At 40.4% G+C, this 26,587-nt stretch overlaps 1 protein-coding gene and 1 long non-coding RNA gene across 7 annotated transcripts; one reads left to right on the top strand and one right to left on the bottom strand.

Moving 5' to 3' along the window:
• Positions 1-79: 79 nt before the first annotated feature.
• Positions 80-12,522, top strand: LOC311421489. Its single transcript, XR_014684893.1, has 4 exons — positions 80-412; positions 1,001-1,060; positions 8,752-8,839; positions 11,197-12,522. It is a non-coding gene; the product is annotated as an uncharacterized lncRNA (long non-coding RNA).
• On the bottom strand, positions 3,917-26,587 carry RAD51C (RAD51 paralog C). Of its 6 annotated transcripts, XM_084493429.1 has the most exons (10): positions 26,423-26,587; positions 25,035-25,293; positions 24,662-24,828; positions 23,663-23,796; positions 21,090-21,221; positions 18,781-18,847; positions 15,166-15,226; positions 12,506-12,566; positions 8,752-8,830; positions 3,917-3,954 (listed from the first exon to the last, which is right to left on the bottom strand). In XM_084493429.1, exons 1-10 carry the CDS (start codon positions 26,538-26,540, stop codon positions 3,932-3,934), a joined length of 1,101 nt encoding a protein of 366 aa, XP_084349555.1. In that variant the 5' UTR covers positions 26,541-26,587; the 3' UTR covers positions 3,917-3,931. The 6 variants fall into 6 exon arrangements, 5 of the variants coding, with proteins under 5 accessions (XP_084349555.1, XP_084349554.1, XP_084349556.1 ...); XM_084493428.1 differs by lacking the exon at positions 3,917-3,954 and having other exon boundaries at positions 8,516-8,830; positions 26,423-26,585; XM_084493430.1 differs by lacking the exons at positions 3,917-3,954; positions 18,781-18,847 and having other exon boundaries at positions 8,516-8,830; positions 15,166-15,264.

The following is a 26,587-nucleotide window of genomic DNA, read 5'->3' as shown; positions in this document are numbered from 1 at the left end:
CGCCTGCGCGCCGCGCGCGCGCGCTCCCGACACGGGGACGCGCACGCCGCTGAGGTGGTTGAAGGCGGGGGGGGGGGAGGCGGGAGCGCGCCCGGAGCTGAGGGGAGCGGGCGGGGGCGGGCAGACGCGGGGGCTCCTGACGGGATCCTGCGGGCGGGCTCCCTCCGTGAGGTGCGGGGTCACCGCCTCAGGGGGTGTCCGTGTCCCGCTCCCCTCACGGTCACAGCCTGCAAGTGACGTGAGGGAGGCAGCTGGCGTCCTGCTGCCGATAAAGAGATGTTTGTGGAAAGGGATTTTGGCTTGCGTTATATATATACGTCGCGTTTCGCGTGTGGAAGGCGTTAAGCGGTGCTAACGCCGCTTTCACAGCTCCCAAATCGAAAAACACCGGCGAGGAGCAGGGTCGTTGCTGGTAATCGTCACGTATTTAATTAAGGAATTGGGGTCCTTAATATCCGCCGGGCCTGGCCAAACGGCCGAGCCTCACCTGCAAAAAGTGCTGGGGTCTGAAGGGGCCGGAGTAAGGACAGCAGCTCTGCAACCTGTTGTGCCCCTCGCTGGGCTAATTACTGACTGAAAACCTGCCTGCTGCCCACCGGAGGGTTAGTGTGGAGCCAAACTAATTTTAGAGTATTCCCACTAATTTTAGAGGATTTCCACTAATTTTAGAGGATTTCTGGCAACTGCGCTGCCCGATCGCGTTGCGATCCTGTGAATGTGTGAGGGCCAAAAGAGTTAAAGCGGCGATTGTCAGGGTTGGTTTTAGCCTTTCGCTGCCAAAAGCTATTAAAGCGAGAGAGAACCACACAGCTTCCCCCAAAAAGAGTATCTCCCAGTGTATTTTTTCAGTATACTAGCTATAGGTTTTCAACCTAGCATCTGTTTACTTCAGAATGCCAGGTGAAAGTGAGAGGTAAAAAGGATTTAAGATCTGTGTGAAGAGGTAGCCAGCAGTTGCAGCTGATGACATCATTGCTTTTTTTTATTATTATTTTTTTAGGTTTGTCTGTACTGCATCATCTGTGAGTCACAAGCCTCGAGAGAATGCCTATCACTACAAGTATCCAAAAACCAGTTTTAAGTTCATTAGTTGTTTTTTATTAGTAACTCAGGTAGTTGGAGTTCCTGAGAAACTATAATCTAGATAATTGTAGTGCAGCACGGTCTCAATTCTAACAATCCTGATTACAAAATCTCCTAGAAGTAACAGCCAGTTCAACGAGATGTATGATCAGCTTCATCTTGTTTGACAAAAAGCAATTAAGCTGCACAAGAAAATATTTAAAAAGCATTTAGATAATTTTTTTTTTGTTAATTGTATATTTCTGAGTTGTTTCAAACAGTGTATGAGAGTATCTGAGAGTAATACCTACTCTGCTTCATGTCGAAATGTTAAAGTTACCAGATGTCCTTGATTCATCTTGGCAGTCCCCATGTGCTTTTTGTCATTTGTCTAATTGCAGAGGACACTAATTAAAATGAAATAGAGTAGAACTTTGCACTCAGGATACTTTGTCAAGTTTTGGCACTGTGGTCAAGTTAGTATTGTTTTGCTTCGATATTAAATAAAGAGCTTATGGCCCTAAGCCATGTTGACATTTGTTTCTGGGAGGGAAGGTGAAAAACCATTCTTATTAACCTGCAATGTGGAACATATGGTGGCTGTGGGTGGTATGGCTAAGTTAGGCAGCCAGGAACCTGCTATCGCTTCACTGTGTGGAGACAGCGGGGTGGGCAATTACCGCAGAAAGTAGCCACGCTGCTGCTTGCTGCTGTCCAGAAAAGGAAGCTCGAAATGCGAGGTATTATCAAGTAAGCACTAATCTATGAGAGGGGCGTTTGGGACTATTATAAAATGTTTTTAGTGTTTGATAACTCTGGAAGCTAAATTTAGACTGCCTCAGTGCGCTCTCCGTTCCTGGGTAGGAACAGTATGAATGGTTCCTATGTGCTGAGGTTTGGTGAATGGAAGAAGTTCACAATTCATAAAGTTCTGAGCCTGAAATCATTGATTTACAATATACTGGCAAATGGAGGATAGGACTTGCACCTGAGAAGGAAACGCAGGTGTTTCTATCCTTTTTGGCTTCATCATGTTGTTGTTTTAGGAAGGTTTTACGCTCCTATGTTAAAAGGAATCTGATTTTTTTAGCCTTGAAAATGTGTCTTCCTCTTTCTCATTTTGCTGATGAGAAATAAGCAGAATTTGAGCAGGCCGTGGGGAGGTGACCTGAATAGTATGGAGTGCAAGAAGAAGTGCTTTTTAATTTTTTGTAACCTTTGGAAGTAATTCCTGTATGCTGACAAGTAGAAGACATGTAGAGACGCTAAAAACCATTTGACAATAATACACCTATGTTATATGTTCTGATACTATACAAGAGTATAACAGGAAAACTTAATGGGAAAAAAATGCTTTCTGAGGCGGTCTCTTTAAAATGTAGGGCTTTTGCAGTAAAGCAGAAGTAATTTTTGAAGCTGTATTCTGTTTTCCTGACCAGATGAAACCACCAGAAAAGTATGTATTTTCAAGCCTGTGGCTGTTCTCATTTTGTAGGCAATTCTACTGTTGAATTTCATGCAATGTTGTATACGGGGCAGTATGTTACATGATTCTTGTACTGTTGAAATATATTAAAATTGTATGTATTCATACCACCAATATTGGTCACCTTATGAATGTGAATATACGTCTGTGTTCTTCTTATAACTCTTAGAACTCAATAATACAATTATTGTTCAACTTCACTCAATTTCAATTAGTTATGGGTAAGGACAGTGAGAATTTTAAAGGAATAAAGTGCGATGGCTCTTGTTTACGAGCAGCATCAAGTTCCAATTAATTTTCTTAAGGTTCAGGCTTTATTCAACTGTACTTTCAAAAAGCAGAGCAACTTCTGGCATCACAGTTGCACAGGCTTCTTTGCCACAATAATTACTCTGTTAAGATGTTCCTAAGAATCACTGTCTCTTTCCCTCCCTCCCTCTCTCTCATGTTTTTTGAGGCCAAGTCAGCTTTTTAAGTTTAATATTTATAGATTATTCTGAAATATCCACACTCATTGCAAAACACAGGATTTCAGGCCTGAATCCCACTTCCAGCTGTCACGGAAATTTCCAGTCCCATTCCAGAGGAAAGTTCCATTTTCAGTGTTCCATTCAGACCCCTGTTTAGGAAAGGGATTTCTCTGAATAGCAATTGTGAGAAACAGGATATTGGTCCATGCCCAGTTAGTTAGATTTGGAAATCTGTTGGAGAAAAGCATGTGGAAAAAAAGAGCAAACGAGAAGCTGAGCCCTTCAAAATGACTTAACAGGTCTGGAACACTCTCAGAGCAGATCTAGCACAATGTGCCTTGTTCCCCATTAACAAAGGCGAAGTTTGTTACGTCATAAAATCTGTGACTGACTGATTGAAGTGTTCCTGTAGATTAGTGCCCATGGGATTGCCTCAGCAAAACACAGCTGACCACATAACACTTAGTAATGTGGTCTGGAAGTTGTCAAATCGTGAGATCATCCTGCAGGCAGGAGCACACCAGAGTCCAATAACTCGTTAAGGTTGATCCACTTCAGCTATCAGTCACTCTTCATTATCATTTTCCTTTTACTGCTAAACAGAGCTGAGGGGCAAAGACCTGATATCAGTAAGCAGCAGAGTTTGCTGGAAGTGTTGCTGTGCCAGGACATTGCTCTGTTCTTTCCATTTTTGTAACACATTTCATCCGAGGCCGAAATCCAACAGCACCATACTGTGTGAATCTAGCACTACTGGAATTCCTAAACCTGAAGCTCACTTTTGTTCAGCAGAGGCAATAAAAAGATTGTGCACTGCTTAAATCACATCTATACTCTTTCCGAAGGATTTAACGTGTGTGTATTTTGCCCTTTCAGGATGGTTGTGAAGTTCCTCCTAAAGTGAAAACGAAGTTTAAGTGAGACTTGTTAAGGCAGGTGTCTAGTGGGATATATATAAAAAAAATTATATCTGTTCTTCCATCAATTTACTTTTAATGACTTGTTTGACATCTTACCGTAGATCAGATTCCTGTGATATCCTGCTCCAGTCACAAGACCTTGAATTTTAGTCATCTCCTTAAAAGTATCTGTTAAATAAAGAAGGGGGAAATTAATCACTTGCGTGAGAACCAGCAACCAATTGCTGTTGTGTCCAGACTGGTTATTATATTTAAAATAGATAAAACAGATAAAATAGAATGGTAGGATTCACAGACTCTAAAATGCGTATGCAGCTGATGCTAACTTCCTTTGAACAGTCTCAATTTCTGTGCTTTAGCCACAGAAATTTGTGTTAATTGTACAAAATAAATGAATGAATGAATTACTTTAAAGAGAAACATTTATGTAATGTCTTCAATAACACTTGTAATCAAATGTGTAGTAAGCCTCTGTAGTGAAAAAAGGTGTGACATTATGTTAAAATCTCATGTTGACAATCTCTTACTTTGTGAAGGTGATTTTCATGCTCTAAAACATTTTTATCTACTTATATAATAAAAAAGAATCATTAAGTAAGAGTAGTTGTAACTATGTTTGCTAAAAGTGCAGTAGTTCACACTAAATAAATTAGAGTATTGGAAGGATATGTGTTGGAAATTTAGAAATCCAAAATAATGTAATGTGAGATACCAAACTGAGCAAATATTCAAACAATGTGCCTGGAAACTGTGAAAAAAAACATTGACATCTACTTAGAACCAGTTATTAAGATCCATAGAGTCTCTTTTTTATATTCCTATATACATTACTAGGTATTTTATATTTTAAACATTCTCTCTTTTCATTGTTTGAAAATTAAGTCTGTTTATGTATATGTATATATCCCGATGCCTCTCTAGTTCCATTTAAATCAGTGGCAAGAAATTTTTGTGAGAAATGAATAGTATTAGCTATCAGTCTTGAAGAATGACTTCAGTAAAAAATACATACTTTTTGATGTACCCTTTCAGCATGTAATCTTTTTACTGCTTATATAGTGATTGAACTATTGCTTTTAATACCATTTATTATTTCTATAGGTTTAGTTACAACAGTGTAGAGCTTCGTATCTCTAATAAATAGATGGGGCATACTGTACAGATCCTGCTTGCTGGTAGGAAGCGAGGTGGCAGCTCACAGTTTAACAGTGGGTGCATTTGTGGGTGAAATTCGGAACTGGGAAGGTGGCCAGTTCCTGGTGATTTCATTCTTCAGTGTAGAGCATCAATGCAGAAATCTTCCACTAGCTAAGGGAAGCCAACTTTCCTGACCCTAATCATCCCAAACCGCTCTATGGCTGGAAGCCACAAGACATTGAGTAGCTTTGGGAGCCAGGGAGAGGGGAAGCCCAGGAGCAGGTAGCAGCTGGCACTGGTTCCCAGTCGCGGGGAGGACTGGTGCGGAGGAGGACTGGGCAGGCTGCTTGGCAGCCCTATGACACTGCCAAATTCAGCAGCCGGTGGCTCGCGTTCCCCTACAGCAGGGTGGCTGCACTTGGAATGGTTGGCAGCCGCGGGTTAACTCCTCGTTCTGTACGGAGAAGTATTATTTCCCTTATGTATTCTGTTGTAACGTCTGTGATACCGCAACGTATGTGCTCTATTTATTTTATTTCCCTCATGGTACTCAGTCATAGGACAAGAAGGCATCAAACCATATTTTGTAACTTAAACGTATTTAGTATAAAATTAATACATGTTAAAACAGTGTAATATAGCTTAATGTGCCTTTCTAAATCATTATGATCCTGATCATGAGACAATCACTTCTGAGAAGCTGTAACGTAGTGACTTGTCCTTCCAACTGACATACATGTACACTTCTTGTTCAGAAAAAGGATGGAGTTAAAAAAGCAGGCAGTAAGGATTTCACCTTTGTCATTAACCCATGAAATGCCTTAGAGGAAATCTAAGTTTAGTCCTGTTCCCCCAAGTAACTGAAATTCAACAGAAAAATAGATGTTATGTTTTAAATATTTTTTCTGACCACTGCATTTGACATCCAGGTTAGCAGCTGAGCCTCCTTCCACATTAGTCAACCAGTTTGTAATTGACTTTAATATGAGACTGACCGCATAACTTGAACCTTGGCTACACCTTCCTTCCTTCGGTTAAGCTATTTCCTCTTGGGTTTTCTTAATCTTATTCTACTTGGAAGTTAGTTGGTTTGTCAGATGGAAAAGAACACGTAAAATCAGGAAGAAATAAATTATTTTCCCTTCCCAAACTGAGGAGCTTCAAAGCAGGATTCTAGGCTTGAGAAGCAGCCCATCCTAACCACAGAGTGTTCTTCTTGCCAAGCCTTGTGGTGGATACTGTGTTCTTGTTGTGGTGACAGAGGAGGTTCCTACATCACAAGTAAATGTCTGCCCTACAAAACTGAATAATATTAAACTCGGCGTGACGGTGAAAGCCGTTGCCTTTCAGAAAAGTGGAACTTGAGCACCAAACCAAACAACCTATTTTATTTCAGATTCAGTGCTATGAAGCAGCTAGTTAGAACTGTACTCTTGGTGCAGTCATAAAATTGTTTTCTGCCACTCACTGTTGTGCCCTGATGCTCTGAAATGCAAGAAAAGTCTAGGTACATGTAAGAAAATATCAACTTGCCATGGAAAATTTATTGGTGAAACAGTGGTCCAATTCTTCCTTTATATGCAGTTCCAAGCCTAGCACGGCTTCCTTGTCTCCAGCAGATGAGAACAAAATCTGGCTCATTTAATCTAATTTTGTCTCTGCCAACAGATCCTTCTCTCTAGTTCTGGTCTGCAGAGCTGATTTTTATTTTTTTATACATATATATACACACACATAAAACCTCAGCATAGACAGCTTCCAGTATTTCTTTTAAAGGTTTTGTAACTCCCACTGTTAACCAGGAACTACTCTTTTGTTTGTTTGTTTTTGATAATGACATCTAGAATACTGAAGATCTGACGCTTACTCAGACAAAATGATCTATCTTGGTATACAGGATCAGCATCTCAGCTCGGGCTTCTGGACAGTACACTACTACAAACAAAAAGCAGAACACCCAGCTGAAATTAATAGTGTATTGGAGACATCCTTACTCTCCACGCACATGGAAGGACGTGCTGAGGATATTAAATCAGAAGACAATACATTGACAGGAATGGATTTTTCCATAAATACCAAACATGCTAGATGGCAGCTATCACTCGTAACCAGCAGTGCTTCTTAAAATATCGCCACAACATCCTTAATGGATGGTTTTCCTTGTGGCTACGTAAGCATGTGTACTGTGCTAGCTCCCCCCTCCCGCACCGCGCCACGTAGGAAGCTATTATTCCCAAATGGAGTGCTTGCTTGCTGACATCACATGCAGTAGGACCCTTTTGTTTGCCTGTGTCTCCTGCATGGAAATGTTTGTCTGAGTCACAAATCCTGCCGTCTTTCTTCCTCTGTCATGCTTGCTGGAGAGCTTCTCCCTGACTCATGGTTTTTAAATTTTGATAGAGCCCAGTTTGGTGTATGGCAACTGACTACTTTTCCTTTTAATATTTTATTATGTAAATTATATCTAAATACTATAATGATCTACAAATCACTGCCACTTCCTTGCAGCTTTTTAAATAGAGAGGTTTTGTGACTCAGATTCAGCATTGAATTTTGTTTTAAGGCAAAGGCAGTTTAGTGTTGCTAAATTAAAAATTAAAGATAGTGACTCCCACAACTTGAATTTTCCATTTAGTCTGCTGGCTGAGTTTCCTCAGCTATAACATTATCAAACTGTGCCAGAAAGGGGTCATATGTGTGCATGTGTACAAATAAACACTTCTCACAATTGAAGTAATTACTATTTTGCACTGTAATACCTTTCTTCTCCTCCAATAATCTCATCAATTTATTCTCTATTAATAAAAAAGGACAAATCCCTGCTGTATTTTTAGTGGACACTCATTCATTTGGTTTAGAGTGTGGAGCTGCTAATATACTGCTGGTGTCTAAGAAGCCCTGGTCTCCTCTTTGTTAAATGAAAGCCACAAACAAAACAGACTCCAAATACAGAATTTTCATTCTGAATGCTTTGGTAAAAGGAGAAGCTAAGGGCTAGGCAGCAGTTTGGCTCAAACAATGGTAAACATTCTCACTTACCCAGATAGGAACATATGGATTAAAGCTTTTGTCCTTCAAATCTAGTCTTTTGTCTCTATCTTACCACTACAAGATAAATGAGAAGTTCAAAACAGCGCTTTGACTGCCCTTGATCAAGGACTTTGCAGCAGGTAAGGGCTAATGTCCCAATCTGGCATAGTATTTAAGCATGTATTTATCTTAGAGCATCTATCAGCAGCTCCACAGCTTTTTGCCCTGGTTTGAGGCAGGCGAGCAGATTGCTGCATGAAACCTTGTTAAAATTCAGAAGCACACAAAAACAGATGAGTGATCAAGAACTGTGTCATTAAACATACTGCACTAGATGCTCGCATTGCCTTTTCTTTTTTTTTACCCGGAGTAAAAGTAGTTGTATTCTCCATCTCAAAAAAGCAGAAGCCTTTTATTATATAAAAAAGATTTTATTATAAAATTATGCCATACACAAAGGAGTTTTCTGCCACATAAATTTTCATAGTGTAGTTTTAACATTAAAATAATGTCCAGAAGCAGGAATTTAAGTTAAAGAGTCTCTCAGGCTACCTCTGGTTGCTTGTTCTCTATGCAGCTGTTCTCCAGTAGCACACCTTTTTGTATTCTCTTTTGAATCGCTGTTATTTTTCCTCTTCTCTCCGAGGCCGTTTGCGAGGGTTCATTTCAGTACTTTCCATGTTTTGGGTGACAGCTGGAGGCTGCACATCTCGGAAGCCATGGGGCTGTAATATGTAAGTAAAATCATGTGATATCACTTCTATGGATATAAAGCATGAGTAACTAGTTCCCAGAAGATCAGAATAAGGAAGGCATGATGCTATCGTTTATTTTAGCTGAGTGGCTGCAGAATGTTTATAGACCAGGCTAAGCTCAGAACTGAAAGGTTCTCAGCACACATACTGACTAATAACTGCCTCTCCTGGTTTTACTTTTTAAAGATACTTTCTCTTCATCAGTGAGGCTAGCATTTTCATTTTACCATTAATAACCCCTATGACTGCAAAGCAGTGCTTCTCTGTAAATTAACTTATGCTGTCTATTTATTTAAATTAAAAGTCAAATCCTTCAGCCCATATTCAAGTCAAACTCCCACGGAAGCAAGATGACTGCTGGATTATTAATCACCTCAGCCATTTTCAGAAACAAAACTGAAAATCTCTAAGACCTAGGGTATTTTTGCTTCATGCATCTATTTAATGAACTGAAAACACTGATGAGACATTTTAAGAACAGGGTATCTGAATCAGTCTTTCCAGACTGCAGAGACTGTCCCAGCATAGTGATTTATGGGACACAATGGGCTGAGAACCTTTAACTGCCAAAAACTACACATCGAATTGAAAACTAGATGCTGCTACCCAGTAGAGAGCTTAAGGTGATCTAATTTGCTTAGTAACTCTGGTATTTTCTGTTGCATTAGCTCACAGTTTGATGATATTAAAAGATATTAAAATATGAAAGATCTGGAAAATTTGGTTAGTTAAATGTCATCAATTATCACATAACATTGAGATGTTATATGAAGCCTGCAACTGTCTTTCCATCTCCAAATGCTGTGTAGGGAGCCCTGCTGACAGCTTGGTGAAGGGCTCTCACTGCAGTACAGACTTAAGACAGGAAAAGGTGTTAAACAGAAAAAGAAATTGTTTTGGGAATCCTAAACACCCAGGTAGAGACAAGGGGAGGGAGGTGAGAGCATTTCAGGAAGGCTGGCACTTCAGGTTAGTGCAGTGTGAAAAATCAGCTAGAATTACTATCAAATATGTGACATTTTATTTTATATAAAATGCCAACGTGTCCCACACCAAGATTAACCCAAGACAAAACCAAACAAAATGTTTTGCTTAAGTCTCTCATCTCTCTATTTCTATTTCTAAATGCCTCAGTCTGCTATTTTTTTTTTAAGGGAACAAACAGCTAGAGCGCCACAAGGGCAGAACTTGTGCAGTCCCTCTATTTTAAGCAACTCAAGTGTTATTCTAAATAGCATAATGGGGAATCTTCAAGTTTAGTGTTTCACTGCTGCTTGCATCTAATCTTTGCCATTTCCCTTAGGCACAAAGGTGGATCAAAGCCAAGAATCCACTTAATCCAGCATGCTAGACTCTCGGTAAAAGCATTCCAATGGCTATAAAGGCCAGAACATGATGGAGTAGGCTGCTTAGTATGGATGTTTTGCATTCAGTTAAAGGCATGTATATACTAGACACAGCCTCTCTCCAGTGAAAAAGAAAATAAGAATTTTGTACGCGTATCCAAAGCCTGATAATCATCTTTATATGGAGAGAACATGGCTAACAGAACTATGGTTTAAAAAGGGCCACTTGGACCTATGTAGCTTGGACTTGTTACTGTCATTCTGGGTTGGTCTTCAGTGTCTCCTGGAGTCCAGACTGCATCAGGACTGACAAAGATAGATGGTGTTATTACTTGAAAGGTAAAGGTATTCTCATTGTTAGTCTGGCAGACTCTCCAAATTTCAGGGAAATACCAACAGTTCCTACCCAGGATACAGGTTCTGGGTCTCTGCCTTTCATGATCAAATAATCAGGTCATACTACCTGGGACATTTAGCTCATCTGATTCACCCGTTTACTCCCTTGTGCTTAAATCCATTTGCATTTCTTATTCTGCACTTAAGAATGAATCTTTATCAGCCTGTGAAAAGTAGTATTTAATTTGGTAGGTGTTTCACAGCTTCCACGCTTGCTCAGACTGGTGACCAACACTTGGAAAAGAACTAGAGCTCAGGCACTAAGTTACATACTTCTCCATCAGCATACAGGCACCGAACAGTTTGGTACTTTTGACAAACTGGCTATCTGATTTGCATTGAAATTAACAGCACGTATAAGCCTAAGCATCTTGCAGGATCTGAGCTTCTTGAATTTATGATTTTTTGTATGCTGGTTATAGATGTATGCACACACAGATGTGCTAGATTATTTGGAAGCACTGAACACATATTTACATCTTCCAGTTTAACCACTGAGATGGGAATGAGAAATAATAACAGCAAACAGTTACAATTAGACACAAATTTCATGAAAGAAACAGGGATAATACATTTTTTTTTTTTTACTTACAGAAACCGTCTGCTGAAGCAGCTCAACAGGATTAAGGGGGAAAAAAAAACACGGGGATAATCTGAAGTTTTAACTAATCTTTGATTAGGATGCATGCTCAACTGTATTTCAAGATAGTGTGCATTCACATGGATGAGGAGAGCATAGCTGTTTTATAATATGTATAAAGCTGAAAAGGCAATTAAACTAAGAAAAAATCCATGCGTTTGGCAGCTGGAGAGAGAGGGCTACACAGTCACTCCACATGATCTAAACAACCTTAGAATGTGTTCCCATTTACCCTTCCAGTCTTTACAGATCTAAAAAAAAAAAAAAAAAAAAACAACATATAAAGTGGTATTTCATCTATCCAGGTGAATATATTTAGAAGTGAGGAAAAAGAATCAGATTTCTACTCAATAGTTTGAAGACCTCATTTTATGGCAGCATTAAAATCTGCAGGAAATGCTATGGCAACGTGTTTCCATGAGGACACACAGCAAATAGCTATGGCATGTACCTATGTATCTGACATTTGAAGATATAAAAGTTGAGTGCTTACTTTTTAACCTATAAACACTTCAGACAATATATATTCTCATTAATATGCACCTAAGCACTCCACAAAAGAAAATCATAGAATTTACCTAGGGCTGAATAAGGACTCCAGCTGGAGGCTCATCATTTAATAGTGATGGAAGAAGAAAATCTGTAGGTGCTGCCTGGTCATAAGGTCACTGGTAGGACACTACAAAAGCTACAAAAGACCTAAGTACAACCTGTGTTATATCAGGCAAAGTACTTAGAGCAGAGATGTGGAAATATGTATGGCATAAAGCACTGCTAAGGCCTCTGGAATACCATATGTGATGCTCATTCTTGTCCTAAAAAAAATACATTCAAACTGCAACAGATGCAGAGAGGAGCCACTGGGGAAACAAACAGTCTGACAAGAGAGAAAGCAGCCTGGCTTGCTGAGGTCTCCCGAAAGGAAGGCTCAGAGTGCAAGACTGTCTTCTGGAATCGCACATAGGCCAAGAGTTAACATCAAGGGCAGATAAACTAAGCAGCAATAGCACAAGAAGAGATGGATGCACGTTGCCGGTAAATTTGTTCTTGAAATCAAACTCTTTTAACTCTTAAGAGCAGTAACATGCTGGAACATTTTTATAAAAAGGAGCAAAATATTCGTTAACCTGGAGACATCCCAGTATTCCTGGCTAAGTAAGCTGAAATGCAACACTAAGAAAGCAAACTGCATTCTCAGATTTGTCTGTATCTGAAAAGTTACATCTAACATTTCTGTATCTCCATCCCAAAAGAAATACTAACTGTAATGGTATATGGTATGGTTGACTCCTTCTGGCTCGGTGATTTGTACAACGTTGCCAACCTGGTTAAACAAAAACAGATAATAATCATCAGCGATACAATAATACAAAATTCCAAGTAACCAAATGATCAGACCCAAATTTTCCCACAATCATGGAGTAGATCACCAGTGCAATTCCTATGTGTGTATTTTCATATAGGTTGTATAAATTGTGGATGCCAAAATCCCCTCCCTGTGTGACCTGTCAGCTCAAATACAATACAGGCCTACTAACAAAGAACGACTAATTAGCCTTGCTTCATCACAGTATTTCATCACTTTTTATGAACAATATTAATTCTGAATTAATTTCAAATGCCACTTTCTTAAAATGCAAACAAAAAAGGTTTTGAGCATAATTCTTTCCTACTACATTAAGCAATCATTTGTTGCTTCACCTCTCAGGGTTGGGAGATACTCTCAAGAATTCAAAAACTTTCTGGGAGTTTTTTTCCTAGGTACTTCACAAGGCTGTCAATATAACCTAGTAGATGAAGAATGAGAACAAAATGTTTTATTTCTAAGCCTGACCTTGCCACTGACATACAGCATAGCTTTGAGTAAATCATTTCTCTTGTATTTCTCCTTTAACACTTTTTCGATTTTGTTCATTTAGATTCTAAGCAATGTATCTTGATTTCTGCTTATGCAGCACCTAGCCCAGTAAGTGCTTGTATAACACAGACTGAAGATTGCAAAACACCTCAACAGCAAGAGATTTTTCAACCAGTTCCATGGCTGCTAGTCTGCACCAAGCCCACCTGCCCAAAACTACACTTATGCAAAGCCAATTCAGAAAGTGTTCTCTCTGTTCCAGGACAGCTTACCAAGGATCTTGTTAATTATTTTTTTTTCCCCTCCCTGAGGTGCCATTCTATTAGAGAGCACGTAATTACAGCCTGAGGAACACTGCCACTTCATATTAGCTACGCAGGGAATTCCTCAGAACATGTAAGTGGTGGGTTACACTTTACAAAACAGCCTAAATCTGAAGCTGTAGAAGCCATGCTTTTACAAGCGCTCAGCTGGAGCTCTGCTGCATACCTCTGACTCAACAGGATCTTTCCTCACAGTACTGAGAGCCCTTGTAATTAAGCTCTGACACATTTCCAGTAGTAGAGAGAAAGAAAGAGACAGGTATCACATTTAGTCAAAACACAGTAAAATAATAATAATAAAAAAGGCAAATGGATTCTCTAATGGTCATCTTTGCACCTCAATAACCTAATATAAAACCAAGAACGACAAAACCACTATGGATCATCAGCTACAGGTAACTTATGTACACGTGCAACAAAAGCTAGCTACTTCTGCTTTTTACAGATAGGCAGTTAAAATCTAAATTGTTATGCTTCCGCAGGCCCTGCTCCACGTTAGCTGCATATTTAGCACAGTAAATAAACCATGTTCGCCTTTCTTTGGCTTTCTTTCTGGAACCTATACCTCCATATTTCCTCACTCTGTTGCACAAGGAAAAAAAGCTCTTCAATTCTGATATACAAAATTAACTTTTGTTCATTCCGCAATCGTCATGTTGATGCAACTTCTCCCTTATAAAGGCTGTTAACTAATCAGTGTTAATTTAATTCAAAATTAAACAGACAGCTGTAATCATTCTGCATTGCCTTCAAACTCAGAATCTGAAAAACAAAATTCCGTAAGAAAATGTCACAGCATTTCTCTTTCAAGTTTAACAAGAAAAACTATGCACTACAGCACTCCAGTAGCATTTTTGTATGTTGTTTGCAGACGATTAGGGAATTGAACCAAGCCTCCTCAAGTCTCAAGTTGCAGCACTGCGATACTACATGCAAGGCAAATTCAACTGTCCAGGAAATGGAAGTGAGCTTGCAATACAGAAAGAACCAGGAAACAAGGCAGACCTCACTGCAGCAGACAGAAGTTTATACTGTTTTTAGAAGGGTCATCTTCACTCCTTTGGGCTTCTAAAATGATCTTCCATAGGTCCACTCTGTACTGTAAGGCAGCTCTCTTCCCAATCCTCTACAGCTCACTGTAACTAAGTATTTGCATAGCTGTCCAGTATTTCAGAACCATCCTACCACATTTAAAACCGGAAAGGTCCAACAGCTGCCACTGAGGCTAAGGGGCCTCTGTTCTGTCTTTGTGAGACTTAATATGCAGGTGGAACGCTTTCTTTGGCATCAAACAGATTTATACTGACCGGGGCCTAAAAGACGGAAGCAAAGAAATTCTACTCCCTGCTTGCAAAGTACATACAGTGAGAATGAATTTGCAGGAAAGCTCGCAAGTCTGTGACAGAGACAAGCCGTAACTTTTTTTTTTTTTTTTTTTTAAACCTAGCTGCCAGATCCTGAACTCTTGAGCCTAAGGAACTGCCATTAGGCTATTTTGATCAGACATGGCACAGCACTGCAACAAGCCGACCATAGTAAAAAGGAGAAGCAGAACAGTTCAGTGACACCATCTTAGGTTGAACTAGATAGTTCTTAAGTCTCAATAGCCTGGGTCATAGAAGACCAAGCACAAAAGTCAAATTCAAAACCCTACTTGGCAACTAGAGCTGGTTTGAAAAGACTCTGAAATGTCACACTTCTCAGTATTGCTATGTACCTTACTGGCCTACACTTTCACTTACCTCTGACTTTTGTCCCAGTGAAAGATTAAACGCACAGTAGCAGCATGTCCCCAGCTTTCTCCTGGGTAACATAAAATGACAGGCCATTTTATTTATCTCCTATAAAAGCAGCAGCATCAGTAAATTGAAGTGAAATTAGACCAGTCTTCAAACAAACAAACAAACAAACAAAAAACCCACCACGATTAAACCATATATACTTTTCTTGTAGTAACGAATCACATCTTTTTCATACATACAAGGATCAAATATACTGAGACAACGAATAACCCATGGACTCCACTGTATTTTATAGAAAGCTTGATGCAGTACTTTTTGTATTTGTAGAAATTTTTTATGTATACTTAATAAAGGATGGGTACTAGACTAATCTTGAAAACAGAGGCAGTAGGAAGAAAAGATTTTTCTAATTACTACTTAAGAAGTCTAGTGGGTATGTCTAAATCCTACTCTAAGATTCTGATATTCTGTCTCTTAGGCGTAATTATAAGCAAACATCACTCCCTTTGGGATACATGCTTTGGGAAAAAGTCAATGATTATTAAAGTATTAAGGGCCCCTGAAGCAGTCTTCCACTTCTGACAGAAGAATGCAAAAGGAACACAACCAAAAGTGAAGGGAAAAGAAAAATAAAAAGAGAACCAAGTTAGGAATGTTACTGTATTTCATGGGAAATGGCCCCACCGTTTTTTCACCCCTACCAAGCTCAGTCAATTTACAGACAGATTTATTTGGTGTTTTTCTCTGTTCATCCGTTCAGTAGTCTGAAGATGGATTAGATTTTAAGAGTCATTTGGGTTAAGTGCTGCAAGCCTCTCCTATTCACCTGCGCACAGGTCTAACTTCTGGATCACTTATTCATTGGATCTCCATCACGTCTCTAGGCCCACATGCCCCATGGGCTCTGGTACTCATTGTAGCATAGTAAAGAAAAAAAACATGATTTGGCTGAAGACCTAGGCCCTCTAGGCATCTTGCCAGACCCCGCTCCATGATATTTAATTTGAGATTTTGGCTACCAGACACAGTTCCGAGTCAGAGATCAAAACACATTTTACAATGGGTACAAATTCCACACCAGAATTTTTCCAACTCTATCAAATATAAGAAAAGTATGCTACTGTAAAATGAGACATTTCTGAGTTAAACTGGTTGCAGATTAATATTTGACCTCCTTTCTAAATATATCAAGTAGAAATGTCTAGGAATACCCAGCTTAGCTATCACTGGTGGGAAAGAGAGCTGCCCCTCCATAAAGCTCTTGACTTAATACCTTGCAGCATCTGTGCTTTTTTTCCTCATAATTAAGAGCTTTCCTTCTGCTAGGAAGATGAGTAAGAGTTTAGAGATTAATGCCTTTGTACAATCTTAGAAATGTCAAAGGCTTACTAGTCAATGGGGGAAAAAATATGTAGGGGAGGCAATAGGATTCACTTCACTTGGGGTTTTGCTCCTGACCCATTCCTAAATAGTTTATTTGGCTACAACCAAGCATAGCTGAGTATGAGGTTCTTTAGCCTTTACAATGGGGCTGTTGAAATAGCATCCTTTCAGAGAGGGTCATAAAAAGCCACACCGTAATCCACCAGCTCAATACTTGCACTGAGTCTATGGAATAAATTCACATCAAATTGAAAACAGCTTTGTATCATTCTGAAATACTCAACTTGAGATATTGCTGTTTAGAATGAACAGAACATCTCCTTGCTTGAATATTTTACCAGCTGCTACAAACCCTCAATTTTGCAGGGTACATACTATTTAGTTCAACAACACCATGTGGTTACACACGCTCTGGTGAGAGTCACAATCAGTTTATGGTCAATAGGAGGTTATGTCAAATTAAATGTTTGTAAAAAGTAAAAATATGCGCAAGACAATACGTGATGCCTATGAATTATAGCCTGCTCTGAATCCTTTCATATTCTTTATTGTCCCTGCAACTTAATAAACAGAATAGCTCTCAAACATTGCTGGCTATTTAAAAAGGACAGAATCTATTAGCTTTAATTCAGTCTATAGCCAGAAAGGCTGCCAAAAATAACTAATACATCAGAGAGCAAGAGGCAAAAATGACAAAAAGGGTCAGATACTGAAAGCTGGTGCTTTATCTGCATGCACAGCTCAGAGTTCCACATTCTCCAAGGAGATGATCTGTATTTGTTCATCTTATCTTACATCTGTGCCTAATGGTTCAATGCCTGTACAGACACTGAGAACATCTTTGCCTTTGTACTGTCCCCTTTCTCTCCTTCCCCTCCAGGACAAGGGGTTCATTACTTAGTTCACAGAAACTGAAGCTGTGGTCAGAGAATTTGTGCCCTTTAACTGCATCACAAAATAATGTGTAGTTATGACCTACAAGAAGAAAAAGCTCAGAATTTAACTCTTAATTTGTCAAAACCTCTACTTCAGAAGAGCTGTTCTATTTTCCCCTATGGCTAGGGAGACCAGACCAGCAGAAAACTCTATATGAGTTATTCTGCTCATTACAGGGTGAAATGGAAGCCCGTAAAAAGAACACTTAAACACACTACGGGCAGGCTGTAATTGAGGATCCCACAAAGAACTCCCCTCTACATCCTAGCTGCAGGGAGCAATGGGTAGGCAGTTCCAGCCACGCACCAAGTAAGAAACACCTTTGCAAATAAGCAATAGAAACATGTTCAAGTGTAATGGCAAAACAAACAATTTAAACTTATCTGGAGAGGCAGTGAATGATTCTCAGGGAATTCAGGAAATTGCAGTGTATTTTGAGGTGTGCAACCACTAAACTGGACATGTGTTCTTGTTGGTGCTTTAACCTGGTCATCGCCACCTTTGTGCCAGAGGTTTAATGCTCCCTCCTCCATCCCTACCTTCTTTGTATGATCACTCACCAGACAGTTTCAACCTAAATTACCTGATTTACCAGCAGCTTACTTACTACTTAAATAGCTGAAGCTTACCTGGCCCACTTTTGGCAGAAATGGATTGGGAGACAGTCACATAAACAGCTCAGCCAGCATAAAGGATGAGGCAGTGACCTCCAGCAGTAGTAGTGGCCTCCTTAGCTGACACAGCTGCAGCTGGAACAGAGGTTCCTCCACAGCCTAAGATCCTCAGGGGAAGGCTGCATCACACTAGATGCAGGTCTCAATCTAGATACTCAGGCTGTTCTTAGCAGCACCATGTGCTTCCCCTTAAAGGGTGATTCAGTCTGCTTCAGGAATACTGATAGGTGTAATAATACAGAGTTAAGTACTAAAAATTGTTGAAAAATAAAAAAAAAAGTCCAATGTTCTCAATCTGAGTTCCTGCAATTTTCAAATGTCATGACATTTGACATTTTTAATCCCTTTTCAAATACCTAACCGTAACTCTAACCTCCATGCCATGTTTGCATTTAGAATAAAATTTAATAGTTGCTAATTATAATTACAATGCTGACATATATAAGCCCTACTGCAGTTCCCCAGTGCTGGTGGTTCCAGATGGGACTAACAATTTCACCATGGATTCCGCTACTCTGCAGAAATTCAGCAGGCAACTTCATTTCCTTTGCTCACAATGCCAAAAGAGAAGTCATACATGGAAATATTAACTCAGGTTTCAACTCACAAGCTAAACACCTACCTAAAGCAGGTACCAACGTGGACTGGCTTTGTCCAATCCTTGTTGTCATTTGGTTTGTCAGAACTACCTATAAATGGAAACAGAAGCAAACAAACAAAATTTCCAGAAAAGCAGCATACTAGTGGGAGGGAAGGCACGGATTTGTAAAAAGCTTTATTGATGAAATAATTCCTTAAGCACAACTCTTGCCAACGGAAATGAAGCAGTGTGTTAACAAGAAGAAACTATAAAGGTGCCTCATCTTTTCTCAACAGCCAAAACAAAATAAGACAAGCCTGCAAAATGTATTTTCAGTGTGCGTGAAAGGCCTTTAAATCTATCATTTAAGACTTATAAATAAATAAATAAATAAATTTCTTCTTTCCCAAGGGACACAAATTCTGCACAGCTTGTATCTTCTACAGCATTTGTATTGAATACTGTTTGGATCAGTATCTAGATGCACATGACTTGTACTAGCCCTCTATACAGAGACAAGAGTTCAGTCACTGTGGCATAAATGAACTTGATGGTGCTGCACAAAGCGTGTATAAGTCTAGTGATTAACAGAATTTCTGCACCTTGTAGTCTAAAAATGCGCAAGAGGGTACAATACAAAGCAGAATGAAAGTGAACAGACAGAGCGGGGGAGTGTTTTCGCAGCACAAATCACTCGTAGGAGGTTCACAGACAGTCTAGGTTAGATCTCTGGTAGAAATGGGGGTGGGTGAGACAGAAAAGAGCCAGAAATATTAATTGCAAAGTTCATTAAAAATGAAAAATAAAATAAAAAACCAACGTACCTATCTTAAACCTTACGGGTTTTCATTGTTTGACATGCTGTATGATTCTTACTTGAACAGGTAGAAAAGCACACTAGAGCAAGCAACTCCACTGAGCACAAGGGGCACACGCTAAAACTCATCACAAATGGATGACAGCAGCACCCCAAAGGCTTCCCACCTCATTACTGGGGAAGGGCTGCTCTGGACATCCCAGCACAACCCACTGAGTTCACCTTTACAAACTCAAGAGAATTACCTTGCTACCATTCAGATTGCCCAGCTCTGCTGCCAGTCAAGTAATTTCCGAATTTATTTCCACGTAGCTTGCAAACAGTCTAACTCAAGAACTAACGAGAAGGTCACTGAGTTAAACCATTTCTGAGGCTCTGTGACTGATCATTCTTTTTTAATCATGTGTTTATTTAGCAAGGGTTTGTACTGAACTCCTCACTTTTTCAATAGAAAAAAAAAGTGTATTTCCCTTGACGAAAAAAAACATGATACAATGACAACCACTCCCTCTCAAGGTCACCAGGTACCCAATTTATGAGTGAAAGCACTCTAACTGGAGGCTGTGCAAACGAAACAGTCACATAACACTCATGTCCCCTGGTGCTCACACCAACAGGAGGAACATTTATAATTCATGTCATGGGGGAAAAGGGGCACGCTTTCAGCAGCGAGCACCATCACCTAACCCAGGCAGAACACAGAGCTGTGCTCCTTCCCTTCCTGCAGCTATCAGAGGAAGCAGAAGGGAAGGCTCATTTTTAGCAGTTCCGAACAAAGCCAATTGCGAGAGAGAGTTGTGGGTGACAAGGAAGCAAGACACCTGGAAACAGATACAGTGGCAAGCACCATTTTGAGACCCAGTAAGCTCTAATTCCTGAACAATGCTTTTTTGTGCCATAACAGACTTGCCAAAACAACTTCTGGAACAGATACAGCTTCCGAGTGCCATCTGCTGGTTACATGGCTGCACACTTGCAGGCCTCCATACTGGCATAAATGATGGAGGAACAATGCCCAGGAAGGAAGCTGTGGGTTTCCATGGGTGCCAAAACAGCAAACCAAACTGCAGCAGATAAATTGTTTTTCCTCCTTAAGGACAGAGCCTCCACTGAGACAGTAGTTTATTTTTAAACAAAGGGTAGTTGTAACTGCTAAATATTCTGATGGCGTTTAACGTGTGTGCTTTGTAGGGAGAAGTTACTGAAGAAGCATTCTATTTCCAACCAAACCATGGAAGAAGATGATATGAAACAATAGGAAAAAAAGACACACTACCATTTAATTAAGATTCACAGGATGCTTTTTATTCAAATTTTACTTACTTTGGCAAGTGCAAGAATTTTCCATCTACACAGTTTTGCCTGTGTGATTCATCTATACTTACCAATCAAACTGGCAAACATAATAGGAAAGGACATTCCTGCAGCTTTAATTTGCTGTCTACAGACAACTACAAATCACATTGGTTTAATTCTTTGTAATGTATTTATTCCAAAGTAGCATCTTTTGTGATTTAAGCCTACCCAGACTTACCGCTGATTTATGATCATTCGCTATGATGATCAGCTGTTGTGCCAGACCGTTCAAAAGCCTTGTTCGAAGTGAGAGGTCCTCAAAGTCATGGCGAAATGGAAATGCAATTCCATCAATCACCACCAGTCGGACCTCAACACAGAAGAAAAGGAAGAACTGTCATTACTATCCTACAAACTGAAAAAAACAAAAGAGATCTTGCAGCTCTTTGTAACAGCTTCGGGATGCTTTATATAAGGTGATAATTTTCTATTCTGGCATCCACGAGAGTATCAAATAAAACTTATTGTTATTGCAGACAATCAGCATTGCACAAGAGTGCGAGGTAAAGAACCTCAAGCTCCAAACGCACTAGAATGCTTGCTAAGTGCAGTACTGTATTATTCACAGAACTATACTTCAGTCAACTCTCCGCGAACACTTTATTTCACCTTCTCCCTCAAAAAATAAGAGCCAAACCAAAACCAGAAGACATGCTGTTTGCAGTCACTGTTAATATCATCACATTCTGAAGGTCCCATCTATCTCGGAAGCATTCATTTTAACAGATGCTTTAAGATAGTCCAGACGCTATGCAATGGAGCTGAGTATCTATCCTGCCTGGAGACGCTTGCTTTGCTGAATTATGGCTTTTGTAGCAATCATTAGCTGAGCACAATGCTGCTGCAGGCTCATCACCCTCAAGACACTACATAAACATTAGTCTGGGATTTTGATTTATACTAACTTAATTTGTTGTAGCTGTTCTGTTGACCCAAATTTGCCTGAAATATAGAAGGGAGATGGATTGCCTTACGGTGTTCACGTTAAGCTGTCTCTAAAATCTTGGCTATCTGCATTAACGTACAAGACAACAAAGTGGAAACAAGAAAATTCTCATTTTCTGTATATTGATTTAACTCATTTAGTAGAAAGTAGCTTTGTGGCTGGAACATATAAGCCTGCAGCAAACACAGTGAAATGGCCCTGTGGCTCCAACTGGAAGAAAAAAAATCTTTATTTGAAAAGAACACCAAATAGTTGGAACCAAAATAAGATGTTTTTCTCTTATCATTTTTCTCCTTCCTGCAAATTAATTTCTATGAGCCTGTTCATCTTTGCTGTGTATAATTGTTGAGTGTAAGAACAATCAGTTTAACAGTATAAACATGACTCACGTTAAAAGGGAATGTATACATAGTTATGTAACTTGCCTATCAGATTAAAACCCAGGTAGGATGTAATTTAGTTTATTTTCTTCCCGCTGCACTTGTTATAAAATAACACAGCCTCGCTTTGAAAAAGTTTAATAATACATACCCTTCACATCAGAGTTTTTCTCTGAAAGACCTTAATGAATTGTTTATTATGACAAGGATATTTTCTAAGATAGTCTTTTATACTTTATTGTTGTTTCTCTTACTACTAGGATCTTAAAGTAACTTGTATCACCCCGTCTTTCTTTGCATCTCTCCTAACAAAACCTAAAACCTGGAGATTTTCCTGCAGTCCCCAGTCTCAGCTCCAGATCTGCACAGAAGGATCAAACTAATTTTAATGAGAGCTAGATTGCAATGAGCAATCTGTCGAGCCACTTATAGCCTGTCCAAGGAACCACCAGAAGGTCTTATGGTTTTCCTGCAACCTTCAGTATTTCAGGCTCCAGGCCAAGCAGCAATAATCAGCACAGATGGTACCAAAGAACTGCAGCCCAATGTAACTGTGCTAATGAAGCCGTGTTCTTTCCACAAGAGCAAACACAACAGGGCACCGTTAGTACCTGGCAGAGAAAGGGAAATACCAGACTACACTATGCAAAAGTAAGACTCCCATCTGTGCTTTCAAGATCATAGCTTCCAAAAATGGAAATGATATGCAAAAAACAATTTAACCAAACAACACTGATTTGTGCTCTGTTGCAATGAGGCACAAATCTCCTTCCCCAAATCCTGCTCGGGAGTGATCTGCTGTGTAGAACCTAGAAATCTGGAAAGGAGGTGGAGAAAATATGCCTTGCAACAGCATTTCACTAAGAACTAGATGGTAGGCAACTTTTTGGCTGTAGTCCACCCAAGAGTTAAGCTGCAGGCTCTCGTTGCTTGTAGCAACAGAAGATGTACTAGAAAGAAGTTACAGTCACTTTCTGGATGCCAAGATGTGCAGGATGCTTCTGGTCCTCAGTGATCTTCCAGGGGGAAAAAACTGGCACTAGGTCCTTCTGATCCCCCTGCACAACGGTCATCACACACGCACTGAGCTCAGACACCTGCAAGGCAGTTGTGTGATGATTCCTAAATCAGTCCTCATAGAAATATAACCTTTGTGGCAACAAAAATCCAGTACCCTCACCTTAAATTCGAGATTCAGAATGGTGACAGCATTGGTAGCAAAAGCTAATTACTTTCAGGAGTAATTGGGACAGGAATGAAAAGCAAACAAGCTTTACATTTGTACTCTGGCATCAGACAGTACATTACTGCCAGCCAAGCTGATGAGGCACCAGCATGTTACTCTTATTATACCGGAGAGTATCCCTGAAAATCTTTAGTGGAAAAATGAATGTTATCTTCAGGTAAGTCTGCAATAACTCTTACCTTTGAATGCTCTGAAAGAAAGTCTGGGAGCAGATAGACCTGTGCTAGAAGCTCTATGTAGTCACGGCAACGGAAGTAATATATGTGAGAAAGGATACTTTCAAGAGAAAAAGTCTCCAAAGCCTTCTGATGATCTGAGAATAAATAGATGAATAACTGAGTCAGAAATCCATACTAGTGCATTGCTACTATTGTCATTCCACCATACTATGCCTTCCACATACAGCAACAACAGCAGCAAACACCCCAAAAACTTTGTTAAGACAAACAGTGAAGGTAAAGAGTGTGGAAAACATGTCTTCCATCTGGCTGGAAAGTCAGGAAGGTAGCGAGCAGATGCTATCTCAGCACTTGCACGTGGGTACACTTGAATCTCCAAGGGAGTGTGCCAAAAATGAAAAATTAATTTCTGAAAAAGAACTTTTCCTGTAAATCATTTTCAAGCCAGAACACCACTAGAGGACAACAGTGAGCATTAATCATTCATTGTTTAATGTACAGGAAGTAGCCCATTTATCTTGGGCTAAAAGTGTCCTTTTATCTTTGTTCAAACACCGTTCAGCCATGCTGCCTTAAGAAATTCTGCCTTTTCTCTTTTTCCTCAGCTGCTCTTCCTGTCCCTGCACTGCAGCACCTTATCCTTCAGTTTTCCCAGCAGAGCTGTTTGCTTTTGCTGTAAATTCAATCATTAAAGTGATTCATGTTTAAAAAAGATAAACCAAGATCCCTAAAACAAACAAAAAACTACCAACGAATCATCACCCAGAAAAAAGAGTTATTCTTAAACTAGATCAGCTCAGCCTGCAGCATGGCTCCAGTCACAGTGACGCAGTTCACGGTATCATACGTAGGGGTGGAAGTAAAAGGCTGGCAGCAAGAACTGCTTAAGCCAGCACTGCTGCTGAAACTCTCAAACTGCAAAATAGCAGCCTATGACACACCAGTTTCACTCAGCTCCCAGCCTACTAGACAGAAAGAAACGTGTCACAGAATCATTACCTTCTTCTTGATGAGCTTCAGCAATTAGCTGGCAGTGCTGCACACAGGCGGCTGCAATATCCGCTACTCTGTCTACCATAAAACTTCCTTCGGTGTCAATGAACACCGCTTCTCCACAGACACCCCCGAAGCATTCTGGAATCTGTACATCTACCGCCAACTGCATGCTGTCACGGGAAACAAAGACAAAAACATAAACACGTTTGTTACAAGCATCTTCCCTCCTCACTCACTACATTTCTGCTGAGGAATACATGGAAGAGGAAGGTGCCTAGCCATCATCAAACTGCGAATTGATCCGGACTCTCATTGTAGTTAAATTCAACAAAGAAAAGATTCTCAGTTGCACAAAAGTAATCTAAAAATAAAATACCATAGCTGTGTTTTCCCAACACCAGGCGCTCCACAGACCTCAGTGATCTTTGTCAGCTGCACGCCACCTCCCAGAATATTGTCTAGGGCCGAACAAAAGGTGATGATGAAGCCCTGTGCCTGCTCTTCTTCCAGAAGCTCCAGTGCTGTGCACTTTCTGGTGGTGCCAGCTCCCCCAGCAGTCCTTGCTGCATCGCCAGAACATTCCTGCCTTACAACCTGCAATGCCTCCAGTGCCTCTTCTTTGGAGATTCCAATTTCTAGGAGAGACAAAAATCATGAAACGTTACCTTATTTTTATAAACAGCAATTTAAAATACAGACAGTACAACTTTTTAACAAAATGTGCCAATTCTGATGCATAACTCAAAATTATTAATTCTTTTAATGTAATAGTGCACAGAGCTTGCCAACATCTCCAGAACTAAAGACCTTATTTTCAAGAGAGATGATTTTCAAAGCAACTCAGACCAATGATGCACTGGTGGCAATAAGCACTGTGTAAATAAAAAGCCCAGAGCACTGTTCGCAGATGCGGTTAGGATCTGGGAGAGCAATGTGCATCGTCTACACTGAATGCACTGTTAAGTTAATACCATTTGAAGCAAATAAGGCCCTGAAAAACAAAGTCAGGCTGCAGACTAGTAAGTGGTAGTGACACCTACTGCTGGTACCGTGAGTACTCAGGGTATTCCGGGGCTGAGCACCTTCACACCTTATTTTTAGATGTGAAGCACAGCCCTAGGAACAGAAGTGAGGCAGCACAAGCACGCTTGGGTACATCTTTATACACAGGGAGGCCAGGATCTGGCTACCACTACAACGGATCATCATAGATAGCAAAATTTCTAATAATAAAAATCGCGGTGCGCTTCTTACATGGGCTGTACAAATCGCATTGTAGATTCTTGAAAGGAAAAAAGCTTCTTAACTGTACATGTTACTTTCTTATGCTTAAAACAAAAGCAGCTTCCTAACTGCTTACGGTGGCTGACTGTGCTTCAAACGTGCAAGGGGGGAAGTCAGCGAGAGGGCATATTCTGAATTTTTAGCGTCCCATTTGTGCTTATCACTCAATTTTTTTTTGCAAAAGGGAATATTCTGAATTTTTAGCGTCCTATTTGCACTCATCACTCAACTTTTTTGTGAATTTCGTGTTGTTTTTATTATTATTATTATTATTTTGGAAACGAGAGGGAACTTTTGCCCATTTTCTTCCTTGGAGAGGTGTAGAACTCCCTAAACATCCCCCCCCCCTTCCCTGTCCCCTCAGAGCGACTCCTCAGGCAGCACCGAGCCCCCCCCAACCCCCCCCCAACCCCGGGCCCAGCCCCGCGCCCCCCACCCGCTTCCCCCCGGAGCCGACCCGAGCCCTCCCCGTGCCTCTACCTCTGCTCAGCCCGCAGGGCCCGGTGTCCAGCAGCTCCTGCGCGGTCTGGAAGCCGGCAGCCGCCAGCCTGGCCCTCAGCGCGGGGCCGAGCGGCAGGCTGCCCACCGCCCGCTGCATGATGCCGCCGTCCCCCCCCCAGGGCCGCGCTAGGCCGCACCGGGCCG

Source organism: Aythya ferina, assembly GCF_964211825.1.
Source record: "Aythya ferina genome assembly, chromosome: 19".
Lineage (NCBI taxonomy): Eukaryota > Metazoa > Chordata > Aves > Anseriformes > Anatidae > Aythya > Aythya ferina.
The sequence above is the reverse complement of the archived record's forward strand: the minus strand, read 5'-3'. Positions and strand labels throughout refer to the sequence as shown.